At 44.4% G+C, this 18,361-nt stretch overlaps 1 protein-coding gene across 2 annotated transcripts; it reads left to right on the top strand.

Moving 5' to 3' along the window:
• Positions 1-6,530: 6,530 nt before the first annotated feature.
• Positions 6,531-15,131, top strand: LOC120039472 (platelet endothelial cell adhesion molecule-like). Of its 2 annotated transcripts, XM_038984866.1 has the most exons (15): positions 6,557-6,666; positions 6,817-6,840; positions 7,931-8,224; positions 8,535-8,816; positions 8,987-9,247; positions 10,288-10,575; positions 11,366-11,665; positions 11,849-12,130; positions 12,265-12,397; positions 12,567-12,637; positions 12,956-13,009; positions 13,110-13,199; positions 13,358-13,414; positions 14,564-14,592; positions 14,801-15,131. In XM_038984866.1, exons 1-15 carry the CDS (start codon positions 6,609-6,611, stop codon positions 14,939-14,941), a joined length of 2,364 nt encoding a protein of 787 aa, XP_038840794.1. In that variant the 5' UTR covers positions 6,557-6,608; the 3' UTR covers positions 14,942-15,131. The 2 variants fall into 2 exon arrangements, with proteins under 2 accessions (XP_038840803.1, XP_038840794.1); XM_038984875.1 differs by lacking the exon at positions 14,564-14,592 and having other exon boundaries at positions 6,531-6,666.
• Positions 15,132-18,361: the final 3,230 nt, after the last annotated feature.

Genomic DNA, 18,361 nt, shown 5'->3' with positions numbered 1-18,361 from the left:
CTCGCTATTGTTATTTTACTGCTGCTCTTTAATTATTTGTTACTTTTATTTCTTATTCTTATTTTTTGTAGGTATTTTTTTAAACTGCATTGTTGGTTAAGGGCTTGTAAGTAAGCATTTCACTGTAAGGTCTACACCTGTTGTATTCAGCGCATGTGACAAATAACATTTGATTTGGATTAGATTTATTTAGAGTACTAAATGGGTAGAGAACATTGGTATAGGTAGAAAGCTATGTCAATAACTAAAGTTTGACAAAAATGCAGATAGAACCAAAAATAGTCCTAAGCTCTCGACATGAGAACCGTGGCTGTCAGCCTCGCTTGATTACGACTATGAGGAAAATGTTGTTTATTATATATTTTTTTTTAAAGTTGAGTCCTTGTTCGGTTATATAGGTTGTATCTACCTGTTCTTCCTGTAGAGAAAGACCTCTGTAGTGTTTCTATTTGAATACTTTGATTTCTGACTTGAAACATAACCTTAGATTCCAGTACAGTTTTTCCACGTCTTTTAAAGGGCTATTGGTCTACAGGGCACCAGAAACACAATTCAAATATGAGAGAACGTGAGAGCACAAACTAGGGAAACGGATGATTCACAATGTGCCAGACTAACTTACTGTAAGAATGACTGATTGGCATCATTGTCTCTACTTCAGTGTGTCAGAAGCAAGAGAAATTTGGCAACTTAATTTGCTTTAGAAAAATCGTTCATGTCTGTGAAGTTGTTGACTCAGTAAAGGATCACCTGCTAGTGGTGATAGTACGGTGTAATAGAATATCACTGCTTTCCTATAACTGCCTATGTGAAGTATAGTGCCACGTATTGATAAAAGGCTGTAGCTAGAGGTGGCTACATTGATCATTGCAATGATTTATGTATATATCTGTGTTATTTTACTGTGTTACACCAATTCAATAATGACAATGTCAATAACAATTCCCTCTCATACCAGTCCTATTGGACAGTAGGAATGTTAGTGTTCAGCTAGAGATGTGCTCTACAGCTTCAAGGCCCAAAAGTTGTCGTCATGTGTCATGCTACTTTACTAGTTGATGTGCAGAACCTATGAAAAACAGGTGTATTAGAAGCTTGAAATGAGGCTAGTACATTACAGTTTTTGGAGGTTGTATCTAATACAAGCTAAATTAGCTGAGACTAATTCAAAGTGAGAGAGGAATTCCAGGGTGACATCACAAAGAGAAATGCTAACGAGTTAGTAAGAGGACACTGGCGCTGCTGGTCTGATTGAGTTATAAGACAATGGTGCTCTCATTTAGTAGGCTGCTAATGCGCAGTTTACATGATTCTCTCTCTCCCTCCATGCCTCTCTCTAGCCCTTTACCACTCTCTCTTTCTCTCTCTCGCTCGCTCCCTCCCTGCCTCCCTCTCTCTCCCTCTCTGGTATTGATGACATGCATTATTAGCACGGTGAGAGGTCTTATAGGCAGAAGCATAGCAGTGTGGTGTGCAGAGCCTGAGCCAGTCAGAAGAGAGGAGGGGAGCTTTGGCAATGCCGCCCGGGGCTATGACATCAATCAGACCTCTGTACCCACGACCCACAGAGAACTGACCGCCTCAACAGCAACGCTACAGGGCACCATCAATCACTCTCATATGTGAATGCTCTTTAATGGCGAATACAAACACATGCAGCCTGCCACTCTATTCTCTCAACAACACTGTCGTCGGTTTTGGAGGTCATTCACTGAATGTAATGTATACCTGATAAGAGAAACAATGAGAAAATGTCAAGTAGACAGACATTCTGCTCAAATAACACCCCCCACCACCTCCCTGTTACACTCAGCCCTGCCTCTGCCGCAGCAGGCGGGTGACTCTCCCCTCCCTGTTGCACTCAGCCCTGCCTCTGCCGCAGCAGGCGGGTGACTCTCCCCTCCCTGTTGCACTCAGCCCTGCCTCTGCCGCAGCAGGCGGGTGACTCTCCCCTCCCTGTTGCACTCAGCCCTGCATCTGCCGCAGCAGGCGGGTGACTCTTCACCTCCCTGTTGCACTCAGCACTGCCTCTGCCGCAGCAGGCGGGTGACTCTCCACTCCCTGTTGCACTCAGCACTGCCTCTGCCGCAGCAGGCGGGTGACTCTCCCCTCCCTGTTGCACTCAGCCCTGCCTCTGCTGCAGCAGGCGGGTGACTCTCCCCTCCCTGTTGCACTCAGCCCTGCCTCTGCCGCAGCAGGCGGGTGACTCTCCACTCCCTGTTGCACTCAGCCCTGCCCCTGCCTCTGCCGCAGCAGGCGGGTGACTCTCCCCTCCCTGTTGCACTCAGCCCTGCCTCTGCCGCAGCAGGCGGGTGACTCTCCACTCCCTGTTGCACTCAGCCCTGCCTCTGCCGCAGCAGGCGGGTGACTCTCCACTCCCTGTTGCACTCAGCCCTGCCCCTGCCTCTGCCGCAGCAGGCGGGTGACTCTCCCCTCCCTGTTGCACTCAGCCCTGCCTCTGCCGCAGCAGGCGGGTGACTCTTCACCTCCCTGTTGCACTCAGCCCTGCCTCTGCCGCAGCAGGCGGGTGACTCTTCACCTCCCTGTTGCACTCAGCCCTGCCTCTGCCGCAGCAGGCGGGTGACTCTTCACCTCCCTGTTGCACTCAGCCCTGCCTCTGCCGCAGCAGGCGGGTGACTCTTCACCTCCCTGTTGCACTCAGCCCTGCCTCTGCCGCAGCAGGCGGGTGACTCTCCCCTCCCTGTTGCACTCAGCCCTGCCTCTGCCGCAGCAGGCGGGTGACTCTTCCCCTCCCTGTGGGACCTGTAGGATGATTTCCAAGTGACTGAGCATCATGGCATGATGAGGAGCTCAGCCAGATCCATTCAGACAGTCAGCTCCATCTCTACTGTACATCAGCCACAGTCAGCTGTGCACCCTCGTGTGACAGACAGACTGGCCATGGGCGCCAATTACACACAGCAGCATCCTGGGTAGAAGAATGTTTACCAACTACACTGTTTATGACAATCTAGGGCAGCGTAACAGTATGTTTTAGTTTAAATTAGGTGCACAAGGAGTCTGTGTTAATATACAGTATGTGTAAGGCAGGTGACTTTGAAAAGTCAGTTTGTCCAATGTGTGAAAACTTAAAAGCATGAGTACAAAACATGAAATAAGGCATTTTATGTAAGAAATGTAAGCAAATGACTGCACAGGGGACGTTACATCTATATATGCATGCTAGCTTCCAGCTATATTGCAACATTGAGTCTGAAGGACTTAGGGTACAGTATGTGGGTGGGTGCTGGACCCCTCAGGGACTTTGTGAGAAAACAAAGATTTTTCACACTAACCCATGAGCCAGCGGTGCAATTAAGTACTAACCTGTCCCATGAATGTTTAACGAATACAGGTCATCACTCAGGTCCTGGGGCATATGGAGACGCAAAGACACACACACCGCACCATAACACAACACAGCAGAGTAAAATATAACAGAACACAACACACCACAGCACAGCACAGCAAAACAGAACACAACACAGCAAAACAGAACAGAACACAACACACCACAACACACCACAACACAGCACAGCACAGCAAAACAGAACACAACACAACACACCAGAACACAGCACAGCAAAACAGAACAGAACACAACACAACACAGCAAAATAGAACAGAACACAACAAAACACACCACAGCACAGCAAAACACAACACAACACCCCACAGCACAGCAAAACACAACACAAGGACAGCAGCAATTAGGGCAACACCTCAGGCTTTACAGGCTACGGGCCATATGCAGATGTGGATGCGGTGAGAAGAACGTAGAGTAGGTGATGTTGCTGCTGTAGCCCTTTTCCCTGTGAGCCTTTAGCACCTCTTAGTGGTGAGATATAAGATGTGCAATCAGGACTGAGCAGGAATTCACACTATAATGTGGACAGACAGACAGTTTGTGTAAAATACCCCTATATGCTCTTTGGACAGAGTAGTTATTTCAGACATTCTCTGTTTGTCAAGCCCCTATTAGTGTACTATGTAGATCCTATGTAGATATCATCAGAACCACACTAGCCCAAGTCTTTTGTCTGAGGGGGAGCAAAGAAGTTGTCATAACAAGGTAAGCAGTAATGAAGCACAGTCTTTCGGTTTGACTTTCTCCCACTGACTGTAAAATTGAATTTCCTGGCTACAGACATAACCTTTTTGGTTAACCCTTTATGTGTTGTATGGTCATACTGCCTTAAAACCTAGGAGGGTTTTGTTGGACTTGCCAATCATTCATAAACAATAAGCACATGGGCAAAGTACATTTTGGTCTGTATTTGGGGATATCTAATTCAAAACTCAATTTCCATTAGCAGACATGAGTGATGGAGAGTTGATGTTAATGACGAAGATGATATTGCTAAGAATATCTTGAAGGAGTTAATCTAAGGATTCTTGTCATCTTTCATTATTTTGAACAGCATTGTAATGAGAGGTTAGAATAAGATTCAGATCGTACTGTATGAGCCCCTGCTGTGTTGCTGGAAGATTAACAGCAGGTGGTATCAAAGACTACATTGAGTAGTCACTCATCACACTCCTGCATGGGTTTGGCTCAAAGTCAACACTCAGACTCATCATATCATAGCATCCTATCATGTCTGCCAATCAACCAGGGTCCTATCTATAGGCTAAAATCCACACTTGTTGAAGTCATGACTTCGTCCCTCTATGTACACTAACAAAGCCAGGCAAGGCTTAATTAATACTTAACTACTGACAATAACAAATACAGAGCCTTCAGAAAGTATTCACACCCCTTGACTTTTTCCACATTTTGTTGTGTTACAGCCTGAATTTAAAATGGATTAAATGTAGAAGTTTTTGGTCACTGGCCTACACACAATACCCCATAATGTCAAAGTGGAATTATGATTTTTATATATATATATATATATATATATATATATATATATATATATATATATATATATATATATATATATATATATATATACAAATAATAATAAATAAATGAAAAGCTGAAATGTTTGAGTCAATAAGTATTCAACCCCTTGCCTATTGTGGCAAGTTTAAATAAGCTTAAATAAGCTCAGGAGTCCAGATTTGCTAAACCAATCACATAATAAATTGCATGGACTCACTCTGTGCAGTAATAGTGTTTAACATGATTTTTGACTGACTACCTTATCTCTGTAACCCACACATACATATATTTGTAAGATTCCTCAGTCAAGTAGTGAATATCAAACCCAGATTCAACCACAAAGACCAGGGAGGTTTTCAAAAGCCTTGCAAAGAATGGCACCTATTGGTGGATCGGTAACAATATAAATAAAGCAGACATTGAATATCCCTTTGAGCATGGTGAAGTTATTAATTACACTTTTTGGATGGTGTATCAATACACCCAGTCACTACAAAGATACAGGCGGCCATCCTAACTCAGTTGCCAGAGAGGATTTTACCATGAGGACAAAGGTGACTTTAAAATAGTTACAGAGTTTAATGGCTGTGATAGAAGAAAACTGAGGATGGATAAACAACATTGTAGTTACTCCACAATACTAACCTAATTAACAGAGTGAAAAGAAGGACGCCTGTACATAATAAATATATTCCAAAACATTCATCCTGTTTGCAACAACGCACTAAAGTAATACTGCAAAAAATGTGGCAAAGCAATTCACGTTTTGTTTAGGGCAAATCTAATACAGCACGTTACTGAGTACCACTCCATATTTTGAAGCATAGTGATGGCTGCTCATGTAATGTGTACGCTTGTAATCGTTAAGACTGGAGAGTTTTCAGGATAAAAAATAAACTGAATGAAGCACAGACAAAATGCTAGACGAAAACCTGGTTCAGTCTGCTTCCACCAGATACTGGGAAATGAATTCACATTTCTGCAGGACAATAACCTAAAACACAAGGCCAAATCTACACTGGAGTTGCTTACCAAGAAGACAGTGAATGTTCCTGAGTGACCGAGTTACAGTTTTTACTTAAATCTGCTTGAAAATCTAAGGCAAGACTTGAAATGGTTGTCCAGCAATGATCCACAACTAATTTGACAGATCTTGAAGAATTATGAAATGAATAATGGGCAGATATTGTACAATCCAGGTGTGCAAAGCTCTTAGAGACTTACCCAGAAAAACTCACAGCTGTAATCACTGCCAAAGGTGATTCTAACATGTATTGACTCAGTGGTGTGAATACTTATGTAAATTAAATATTTCTGTATTTAATTTTCAATCAATTTGCAAAAATGTCACTTTGCCATTATAGGGTATTGTGTGTAGATGGGTGAGGGGAAAAAACTATTTAATCAACTTTGAATTCAAGCTGTAACACAAGAAAATTTGGGGTAAGTCAAGGCACTTTACATTTGGGAACTTGCATATCCTGAGGAAGCAGCGGTCATTTCCTGGTCAATGAAACAAAAAGAAGGCCAATGATAAGACGAAGGCGTAACACACACACATAGACAATTATGCCCCGCCCTCTCCACCTTCCTGCTCCTTGCGTACTCCACCTCTCATTCCCTGTGGCCCGGCCCATGTTTCCCTTCTTCCCCTGTCCCTATGTGAGCGCCTGCCACTCTTGCTCCTGGCTGTGGTGCTGTATCAGTGTCATCACTCAGGATGGACTCCCCACCACTCTACCTGCCTCTGCTGCTGCTGACCTGTCTGCTCACCCTCTGTAAGGATCCAGCACTCTACTCTACTTTCTGAGCTCAGATAGGTTACCTTTAGTTCACCTTCTATTCATATGTATGTCTGTCTCTCACATCACTTGCTTTCTATTCTTATTCCTCCTCCTCTGTCTCCCTCCACCTATCTCCACTCACAGGGCAAGGGGCAGGAGCTCAGTCATGTAAGTATGAGATACAATTACTTTCTGTATTTGATGCCACTTTAATAAATGCACCAGAGAGCTGGAAGAGTCTTAGGTGGACGCTCACAATACCCATTTCCTACAAAAATATTTTTTTTGTGTGTGAGGCATAAAAATAGCCGCTTATCAACCGTAGAGAGTGCCCTCAAACTGCCCTCAAACTGTCTCTATGCCGGGTAAAGGTAAAGGTAACGATAGTTTGAGGGCAGTTGGTCCTCTCTACGGTTGATAAGCGGCTATTTTTATGTCTTTTTGTAGGAAATGGGTATTGTGAGCGTCTGGCTTCCTTGACATTTTCATGTTTTTCATTCGATTTATTGAAGGTATTTTAAGCGGAATACGCAGCTGGTTTCATTGTTTTGTGTCAGCATGTGAACAAGCTTCTGAGATGTTGAACCTCTTTGATCCACCTACATTCTCAGATACTGTAATGGTTTTATTTTTCTCAGCAACTTAGTTCATTCTGAGCTCTTGGTGGGGTATTGAGAGTGAACTGGTGGCATATAACTGTAATAACAGACCGTATCTATTCCCTGAAGGCTGAGTCACAAATTTGGCTCCAAAGTACTTTTGGCTCAGGTCTCAGCCTTTTCTCCTGCATGGCTGAGCTGTATGTGTTACCTATTCTAAAAGCATTACCAGGGAGGATGTGGAACAAAATGCCCGCTTTGTTGTGTCAGCTCAGGCACAATAGTGTTGTTGGTATTGAGTGCGAACAGGAGCCAAGGTAAGGCCACAGCCCTCCCAGGGGAGGGGACGGTTGGTCTGTGTTTGTTAAAGTGTTTTCCTCCTTTCCTTCCTCCTCCACCTCCTGCTTACTGTGCAGTGGAGTGGAGGGCCGCCAGGCACACCTCCTGCTTACTGTGGAGGGCCGCCAGGCACCAGGGAAGGGCCTTCCTCTGTCTGGAGGACTCTACCTGCACTGTAAAGGAGAAAGCACAGAGGGAACTCCCTGGCTAGTCTTGAAGAATAGTCAATTTAGCCTTGGTTATTTTGCACCCCAAATAGTAGTTTGCATTAGCCTTGGATGTCATGGTGTCTTTGTGTGTCTGTCTGTGTGGTTGTCCAGTATTCACCATAGATAGTGTGACACTCAAACTGGACCCAAGTGGCGAGGTAACCAGTGGGACCTTGATGGACCTGAACTGTGAGGTCAGCGTCAGCCATGACCAGTCCCACCCCCTGACACACAGCTTCAACTTCCTGAGAGACGATGTCCTGGTCTACTCCAAAAACACCACCGAACCTGCGGTCCTTCACCAGCTCACCCCGGCCAGGGCTGCCAACTCTGGCACTTACAAGTGCCAGGTCATAGTTCAAGGCAAGAGCAAAGGCAGCAGAACCCACAGACTCACCGTCACAGGTACTGCTGAAATGGATCCATGATTATATTGACTTTCTGGTAAAACTCTCTAGATCTCTAGATCCCGTAGGGCGGTGCACAATTGGCACAGTATCGTCCGGGTTAGGGTTTGGACGGGGTAGGCCGTCATTGTAAATAAGAATTTGTTCTTAACTGACTTGCCTTTTTAAATAAAGGTTAAATAAAATAAAATAAAAATATCTTCATTCGGAATCCATTATATGTAGGTACATACAGTATCAAGTATTTTCCTCCTGATGATGCATGGTATGTGACATCCTAGTGACTGACATTGATTGTTCGACCACAGGCTTACAGACGCCTGTGCTGCAGGTGACCTCCCAGATCCTGTTTGAGGGGGATGAGGTGACAGCTACCTGCAGCGCCCCAGATGAGTCTGGCTCCCTGTTCTTCCACTTCTACCAGGACCAGGAGAAGATCAGGCAGGTGAGGGCCAATGGGAACTCAGTGGAGACCAGGCTGGAGCTGAAGCATGCTGGGGACAAACACCTGCGCTGTTACTTTGAAATCACCATGCTGCCCGACGCTGGGAGGTCCAACAACAGTAACACTGTCAAGGTCATGGTCAAAGGTAAGAGTGGGGTTGAATGCTGACTATAACTGTTGCATTTGTCATTCGAAGGTTCCGGTTCAGATTTATAGTAGCTAAGGGCATTATGCTTCTGTGTAATTCAATATATCACCTGTAAGAAAATAAATGTTGGGTTAAAGAATTTCCCTGTTCTTCTGTTGTATCATTAGAACTTTTCATCACACCCGTCATGAACATTCTTCCTGGTAAAGACGTGATTGAGGGTGACGTTGTCGAGTTTGTCTGTCGAGTGGTGAACCCCCCACCCAATGTGGTGGTCTTCCTGACCAAGGACAAGAGGGTGCTTAAGTCTGCCTTCATTAGTCTCAATCATTCGCTCAGTGTCCTGGCAGAGGACTCTGGGGAGTATGTGTGCAAGGCGGACAGAGGCAATGTGCAGAAAGAAGCCTATAAGAGCATCAAAGTCAAAGGCAAGTATTGGATGTCTGACTGTGTTGTAAAAGGTTGGGCCACATGATGTAATAGTGAGCGTTTTCTAACTTAATTTAATGTTTCGCCATGCCAAAGTTTCTTTGAATTTAATGTTTCGCCAAGCCAAAGTTTCTTTGAATGTAATGTTTCGCCAAGCCAAAGTTTCTTTGAATGTAATGTTTCGCCATGCCAAAGTTTCTTTGAATGTAATGTTTCGCCATGCCAAAGTTTCTTTGAATGTAATGTTTCGCCATGCCAAAGTTTCTTTGAATGTAATGTTTCGCCATGCCAAAGTTTCTTTGAATGTAATGTTTCGCCATGCCAAAGTTTCTTTGAATGTAATGTTTCGCCATGCCAAAGTTTCTTTGAATGTAATGTTTCGCCATGCCAAAGTTTCTTTGAATGTAATGTTTCGCCATGCCAAAGTTTCTTTGAATGTAATGTTTCGCCATGCCAAAGTTTCTTTGAATGTAATGTTTCGCCATGCCAAAGTTTCTTTGAATGTAATGTTTCGCCATGCCAAAGTTTCTTTGAATGTAATGTTTCGCCATGCCAAAGTTTCTTTGAATGTAATGTTTCGCCATGCCAAAGTTTCTTTGAATGTAATGTTTCGCCATGCCAAAGTTTCTTTGAATGTAATGTTTCGCCATGCCAAAGTTTCTTTGAATTTAATGTTTCGCCAAGCCAAAGTTTCTTTGAATTTAATGTTTCGCCAAGCCAAAGTTTCTTTGAATTTAATGTTTCGCCATGCCAAAGTTTCTTTGAATTTAATGTTTCGCCATGCCAAAGTTTCTTTGAATTTAATGTTTCGCCAAGCCAAAGTTTCTTTGAATTTAATGTTTCGCCAAGCCAAAGTTTCTTTGAATTTAATGTTTCGCCATGCCAAAGTTTCTTTGAATTTAATGTTTCGCCATGCCAAAGTTTCTTTGAATTTAATGTTTCGCCATGCCAAAGTTTCTTTGAATTTAATGTTTCGCCATGCCAAAGTTTCTTTGAATTTAATGTTTGACACTCTGCTTTTTCTGTCTGATCCCCATAGAGTTGTTTTCCAAGCCAGTCCTGGTGATGAAGCCCAGAGAGGTGTTTGAGACACAGCGCTTCACACTGAACTGTGATACTGACCGCTATTCCCATGAGAGAATCAACATTGGGGACGTGAAGTACTCCTTGTACAGGAACCAGGTCCTACTGACATCAGGAGGGAAATACAGTGCCACAGCACACCCCTCCCTTAATGGAAATTACTCCTGCCAGGCCCAAGCCCAAGGAAGAGGCCAAACCAAAAAGATCTTCAAAAACAGCACACAGATTGTCCTCAAGGCAAAAGGTGAGTCTCTCTGTGTGGTGTGGTGGTTAATTTCTTTACTTTCAAATGAGGCGAGACAAACTTATCACACAAGTCAGAGATATACTTAAACTGAATCTTTATTCACTTATTAATAAGGGAGCAGGTCAATACAACACACACATATAAAGTGAATCGATTGAGTGCCCTAAGATAATGATGGCTGGTCGACAAATCACCCTCAGATGATTCGTTGAGAGCCTCGAGACAAAGGTACAAAGGTCTTTTATAACCAAGATACACCCCCTTCAGTCTACATGACAAACAACAGATGTATGGAATGGGTTACAAGTTTAAGATTTGTTTGAAAGATACTGTCTGCTGTGAATTATAAGTATCTGCTGTAAAAACTTCTCATTGTTTAGAAACCAGGGTCTGGCCCGAGCCATCTCTCCCTGGTAGCTTCCAGTCAGGCACACAGACACTAATCATGCTATGGAATGCGATCTTGTTAGGTTTATCACCCAGAAGATATTGTAAATCTTCTGTCAGTGTTAAATCTCCTAGAGGCTCACTTTCAGTAGAACACACACAGATAGATGAGTGTTCTACCAACCCCTTATTATGTTGCATAAAACAACCATTTGATGCAATAACAGCATTATAACAATCTTGTCATTTCTGTTCTGACAGTGGATGGGGTCATATTAAAAACACTCTCATTCAACATTCTCAAACATTGCATGTGCTTGATTTTCTAACAGTTTTTCTCTTCTCTGGTCTCATTCTGTCTTATTCGTTCTCTTTTTTGTTCCCCCTCTCCCTCTGTCAGTGCCTGTGTCAGTCCCTCTTCTGAGTGTGGTAGGAGGCAGGTTGATCCTGGGCAAGCCCTTCCAGCTCCAGTGTCAGAGTGACAACGGTAGTCTGCCCATCACCTACACCCTGCTGAGCCCCTACAGACAAGCTGAGTTCAGGGTGGTCCGCAGACCCTGGGATCTGGCCCTCTTCAACATCACCTCCATCCACAGGAGCACTGACATCCACAGCTTCTCCTGCAAGGCCGAGAACTACCCCAGTCAGCCCCACATGGAGAGCTCAGGAGAGCACCTCCGACGCACTGCCACCATCATAGGTGAGTTGGCCACACCACCTGTTTATAACAGAACCAAATGTATACATACATACATACATACATACATACATACATACACCTACATATGGCTCTGGCTTATAAAAGGGAGATGCTGGTACAGTCAGTCTAACTGATGATATAGTAGATTTATTGTAATGACTCAACAACATTAATTCCCCACAGAGCCAGTGTCCAGGCCAGTACTGACCGTGACACCCAACATGGGGGACGTGGCTGAGGGGGAGAACCTGACCCTAACCTGCACTGTCCAGCGGGGCACGCCCCCCATCACCTACACATGGTATCACACAAAGAGTGCCCTGCCCCTGCTGTCCAAGACCACCAATGACATGCGATTATCCCACTCGGTTCAAGGTGTCAGTAGAGAGCATGGAGGCGGATACTACTGCGTCACTAACAACCCATCCAATGACAGCCAGAGGAGTGCCATGGTCACTGTTGGAGGTGAGAGGGGAAGGGATCTTGCAGATGAAAGTATTATCACACAAACACACTGGTGTGTGACTAGAAGTCCTTTAGCTAAATCCACTGTGGCTGAACTTGACCTGAGGTAACCTCTGTAACCTTGCTGTCTGCAGTGAAGTTGGCTGGCTGGAAGAAGGGGCTGATCGCAGCATTCTGCATCCTGCTCACAGTGTCTCTCATCATCATTATCCTCGTTAAGAAATGCCTTCTTCCATTCAGAAGAGAGAGAACAGTGGAACTCTCAGTGTGAGTAGGCTTTGATTTCATCATACTACCATAGTCTATTCACAAACCATTGAATGTACAGGTGATGCACAATTCTTTGTTTGGGAAGATGTGAATATTAAAGCGATAAAGGTCATATAGGAGTTTCCTGTTTAATTGTTCATTGTGTTTTCTTGTTCCCCTCTCTCAGGAAGCCAGCAAGCACTAAAACAGACGAGACTCTGAGACTGACCCATGGAGAAGTCAATGAGGCTGCCAATGGTAAGATCTGTCTACTGATTTACTGTACAGTAGAACCTATATCTGCTGTCAGGACTTCACACTGCTAAACCATTGGCCCATGATAGAAAGTTTATGGAGTCTTGCAGACCCCTACCATCTCAGCCCTAACCTTGCTCCAACCCTTCATCCTCTCAGGATGTCATCTTTCCTCTCTGTGTGTTCCTTCCTCCTAGCTTGGCTCAGGGTAAAGAGCAGGTGAGGGGATGCATACCTAATATGGCAAAGCAATGAATGTTTCATCCAATTGGATGTGACCGGTGTCCTGTATGACTGACCCCTGGTCTCTGTGTTTTGCAGTCACTCCTGGGGTCATGGGAAGGAGCATCTGGAGTGATCACGTCTCAGGCTCAGGTGAGTGTACCAGAGTTCATGAGGTCAACTCCTACATTTCAACAGTAGGAGCATTAACTATGTAACTATTCATGTCTAACATTAAGTGTGACTATTGTAGAGTCTGACGACCAGACCAGCGAGGAAACTACTGAGGTACCTGAGCCACGATACACTGAGGTCCATCCCCAGGAAGTAGACCCCACCAGAGGTAAAAGACTGACCCATCCTCTTAGCTGGGAGGTGCTAGGCTTCAAATACGCATGTCAACATTATTATTGATCTATTGCTTAATGTCAAATAATCATGAGCTGTCCACTTGCATTTTTTGATTATGTCCCTATGAAGCATTTGTTTATGCATTTCTAGCCCCCGTGAAGAAAGGCACAGACACTGTGTACAGCGAAGTGCAGAATTCGAATCAAGGTAAGACTAACATCCTGTTCAATGTTCACTGAAGCCCTCTATACACTAAGAAACAGCTAATTAGATGGGCTTCTTCTCTGGGGTTTGAGAAATGTGCCATGCAGGAAACCAGGCCAGGCCTAACTCTAAACATCTGCATTGTCAGTGAGAGAGGGTGCCGTTAAGCCGGCCGCTTAGCCAGCTGTCCACTTCCTGCTCTCGTCAAAGGGAACTTCCTGTTATTACAATCCAACCCAAACACAGGGTGCATCTGTCAAGCGGAGTCAGAGGACAGACTGCTCCCTTGTTTACCCCTGAAATAAGAACCCACACGCCAACCATATTGTCCATTGTTGAGTAATTGACCTACTCCTTGCAAATGTCAATGGTATTTGTATCAAACAATGTTGCAGCGCAGGGGAAGAGAAAACAATCATGGGCTTTGGCCTGCCTCTATATTGTCAAACAATGGGCTTATCGGCAGGGAAACTGACTAGTAACACACACATGAATGGTTGTAATGCGATAAGCCCAAGGTGTCAGTCTTGAGGAGAGGTGGAGGCTCTGGATAGAGGGTGTTGTTTTGGGGAAGGGGGAGGTTCTGGGTGGAGGGTGTTGTTTTGGGGAAGGGGGAGGCTCTGGGTGGAGGGTGTTGTTTTGGGAAAGGGGGAGGTTCTGGGTGGAGGGTGTTGTTTTGGGAAAGGGGGAGGTTCTGGGTGGAGGGTGTTGTTTTGGGGAAGGGGGAGGTTCTGGGTGGAGGGTGTTGTTTTGGGAAGGGGGAGGCTCTGGGTGGAGGGTGTTGTTTTGGGAAAGGGGGAGGTTCTGGGTGGAGGGTGTTGTTTTGGGGAAGGGGGAGGCTCTGGGTGGAGGGTGTTGTTTTGGGGAAGGGGGAGGCTCTGGGTGGAGGGTGTTGTTTTGGGGAAGGGGGAGGCTCTGGGTGGAGGGTGTTGTTTTGGGGAAGGGGGAGGCTCTGGGTGGAGGGTGTTGTTTTGGGAAGGGGGAGGCTCTGGGTGGAGGGTGTTGTTTTGGGGAAGGGGGAGGCTCTGGGTGGAGGGTGTTGTTTTGGGGAAGGGGGAGGCTCTGGGTGGAGGGTGTTGTTTTGGGGAAGGGGGAGGCTCTGGGTGGAGGGTGTTGTTTTCCTGAGCTTGTCTCCTGCTCTTGTTTTTGCAGGTGAGTCAGAGTCCGAACAAGCTGACGGCGTAAGTAGAGCAATGTACTAACAAATACACTCATGTACGTAACAGTACTGTTTTACATACAGTACATAGACCTTATGACTTTGTTTTGTCTTAGAGGGACCCCTTATGGAGAAAATAAGATTCAACACAGGAGGAGGAAACTGCTGGAATACACAGAAACAGACACGGGCTTCTTCTTGTAATTTTTATTTTATTTTGTCTATTTCAGCAAGGCTCAGTTGAGTATGCCCAGTTAAACCACAATGACCATGAGTCAGAAGAACCAGAGCACGAACCAGAACAAGAACCCCGGCCTGAACCAGAGCACGAACCAGAACAAGGATCAGAGCAAGACGGACAACTTGAATGACCACCATCAATATTTATTCTCTAATTTATTCAGACCATTGAACAACTGGAGCTGTTATTGATTTGAATGCATTTGTATATTTTCTATATTTTTTACACCTCTTCTTCTTCTTAACCTTTTGTACAGTCTTTAAATGCCTGTAATTATGCCTTTGTGAATTGAGAATAAAACAATGCAGCAGAATGGGAGAGACCTTGTCCTGTGTCTCAATGAGAAAAAAATTGTTATTGACGGTTTCCGTCATCTCTCCTGAGAACGTGCACATAGGATGTGTGTTGTGACCCAGAGGAAAATACACACAAATACATTTTCCTCCATTGTGAGCTGAGCTCCATGGACAGGAAGGAAACCTTTGAAGCCTGCAGGGTGTAGTGACAGTCAGGCACTGTGACACCCCCGTAGAGAAGTGTAACAATATGAGAAAAGAAAGTCTATACCCCCTGGTGGGTGACCAGGCAAACCACTCTCCCTCTCCTGACCAGAGGAGGGCAGCACCTTGCTTATGATTCAGTAGGGAAACTTGGTGCCATGCTGCTGAACTCATGTGAGAGGCTTCCACTGTGTTTTAGCATCAAGGCATATCAGTTTCAGTTTCCATCCTTTCATGGCTTTGATTGACTCAGACAAGAAGTGACTCAATAAGTTATAAGGTCATGCAGGAGTCAATTCCTTTTCTCAGTAGTTGGCTACCAGAGGAGATTAAAAACAGAGAAACAAACTTTAAAGTGTAGGCTATATTGTCTCTGTACAAAGGTGTACACCGAACTGCAGTAATTTCAGAACCTCTCTTCAGTCCGGAAGGCTAGTGGAGTCTTCATGCCCAAGGGAACACAACAACATTACATTAGTAAGGTCTGTGCCATCACATATCCTTGATCACAAAATGTAAATATCTATATTAGCTATAATGTATTTGTTTATTCAAAAAGCTTAATGAGACATCACCAAGGTGATCTGAACAACAAAGGCCTATAGTCCACAAGAGGTTGATTCCTTCATTAATGTCATGGCACATGTTGTTGACAGTCCAGCTCATGCGGATTTGCCTTTTGACCAGGAGGCTCTTAGGGACGTTGAACGACTGACCAACCCTGTGTGAAAAGCCATAAAGTCCTGACAACACAGCTAAACACCCACAGCCTGCCACCCACTTAAATGCTCTCAACTACATTCCCAGTTCAGTCTAACGTATACTGTATACCACAGCCCTTAGGATGAAGCATTTATCTTCATTAGAGATAGCCCAGTCCCTTGTTTGGATTATGTTTCAGTTATTTGTGTGTGCATGTTTCAGCTGTGTGTGTGTGTTTGTGTGCGCACCTGTGTGTGACAGAGAGGTGGCAGTACAGAGGGGGAAGTAAGGGTGAACCCAAGAGAGAGAGAAAGAGAGAGCTCTAGTGACAGTGTGTCTAATCTAGGGCTCCTCCTTCCCCACCTCAGGTCATGTTGAGTTTGAATCGCCATCCTAGCAAGCAAAAATGTAAGGAAAAGTTCAGAGTGACAAGTCCAGCCACCTTTAGTGTAGTCAAACTATTCACTATTGGTTCTCGTACTGGGAAGTTCAAAATGTAACAAAACACTACAATATTTAATGTCCATGCAAATCTATTTTGTATTATGATACCGTAAGAAAGAAAATAAGTACTGCTATTTTAGGTAATCCCCCAAGGGGAAGACAAAACTATCGATAAAGACGGCCCCTTTAAGAGGAGGCCTTGGGTCCAAAGAGTCATCTATGAATGGATAGTTTTCCAAAATGCGTTCCAAAATGAAAACCGAATCCATCTCCATGTCTCAGCAGTCTGGATCTCTGCAGGTTGTTATTACTGTATCGTTACATCACACGCTGCAGTTTCAGCTTTTACAGTGTGGGTGAATTAATCATATTACTTAACAGGTCTGCCCTGACAGCGGTTAGCAGCATATTTTGAGAACTGGCAGCTGGGGGTCATGTGCCGCTATGGAATTAAAATGACCATAGCAGAAGTAGAATAAATAAGAATATGGTGGCTGGGTATTAATGAGCGGGTATTAACCTGTTCAAGCAATTTTTGGACAACATTTATTATAGCTCAGATTGGCGTTTTAATTTTCAACTGCACAATAATAAAGCCAAAGTGCTATATGTTTACACCCTGTGTCCTATACTCTTTTCCTCCGCAAGGACACTACATACAGAAATAACCCCAAGTTTGGTGAATCTGCTGAGGCCATCTCCTGCATACCTTGCGGCGTCAACCCGGCCACCATCCTCTCCAAACCCTGACATGTCCTGGCCATGGATGGTGCTGTTCTCTTCAGAGGGCCTGGTCTGATGAGCCTGTCTACCCTGTCAAATACACGCTGCTGCATTTACAATGTTCCTGCATCCATCATGTGAGGTCATGTGCTGTCATAGACGCTGTGGATTCCTGTTACATGTCATCTGCCCATCTGCACAGGAGAAGACCAGACGGTATGTCCTCCATAGTCACAAGACCAATGGCGTGGTAACTAGATAGGACAGGTTTTCTTAATGTCTTTATAATGTTGATACAGTAGGAGAGAGTGATAAATGTGTCTTTGGAACTTTTCACATTTAGAAGTGTGGGACGCTGTGTCCCTTTATTTTTACTGCCTGTGTGTTCGTGTCTCAGCAAGGAAACCTGATCTGGCCCCTCCTGTATCTGAAGCAGGATTCTAGCTACACCATTGGCTACGCTGCTAAAATTGGCACGTTGACCCCTATGAATATTATATTTTTCACTTGGCCTTATGGGGCCAGTGTTGTGCACTGCTGAGACTCAGTGGTGAGGTCATCGCGGCAGCAGGTTCATTGTTCTTAGATTTGCTACTATCACAAATTAAGACATTTCCAGGTACTTATGAGTTTGTGCTTTCCAGTTGTACACATTGTTCAAGTTTACTGTGTTTTACAGATGTCGCAAAATACTGCTATTAGCAGACACCATAGTACCAGCTAAAGCCTCTATTACTAATGTACTTGATAGCCCACAGCAGCACACTAAGCACTGCCTCTGCAATACATGTTTTAAGTTTTTTTTAAATTATGATTATAATCAAAGACCTGAGGGCGTGGCAAATTGTCAACATGATACACTGACCCAGTCTATAGACTAGAGGAGGATACAGAAAGGATCCATCAAACACATGTGTTGTGTCATTATAGTGGTCTCTGACTTGTGGTCAGACTCAATCAGGTGAAGCAAACTTACACTTCCACCTTTTTTGCTTCCTCCTCATGGTATGGCTAGTTACCTGACTTGCCTATCATCATCTCTTCTCTAACTCTTCTCAGTACAACTGCTCCTTCAATTTCTACGCTGCTCTCAATATTCCCTGGTATTCGTGTTTCCATGCATACATTTTGGATGTAAACTTTGTTCATTTTCCCCCTTTCATGAGTAATGGATCAGCTCA

The sequence above is a fragment of the Salvelinus namaycush genome, chromosome 3, assembly GCF_016432855.1.
Source record: "Salvelinus namaycush isolate Seneca chromosome 3, SaNama_1.0, whole genome shotgun sequence".
Classification (NCBI taxonomy): Eukaryota; Metazoa; Chordata; class Actinopteri; order Salmoniformes; family Salmonidae; genus Salvelinus; species Salvelinus namaycush.
This window is presented reverse-complemented; position numbering and strand designations above follow the sequence as displayed.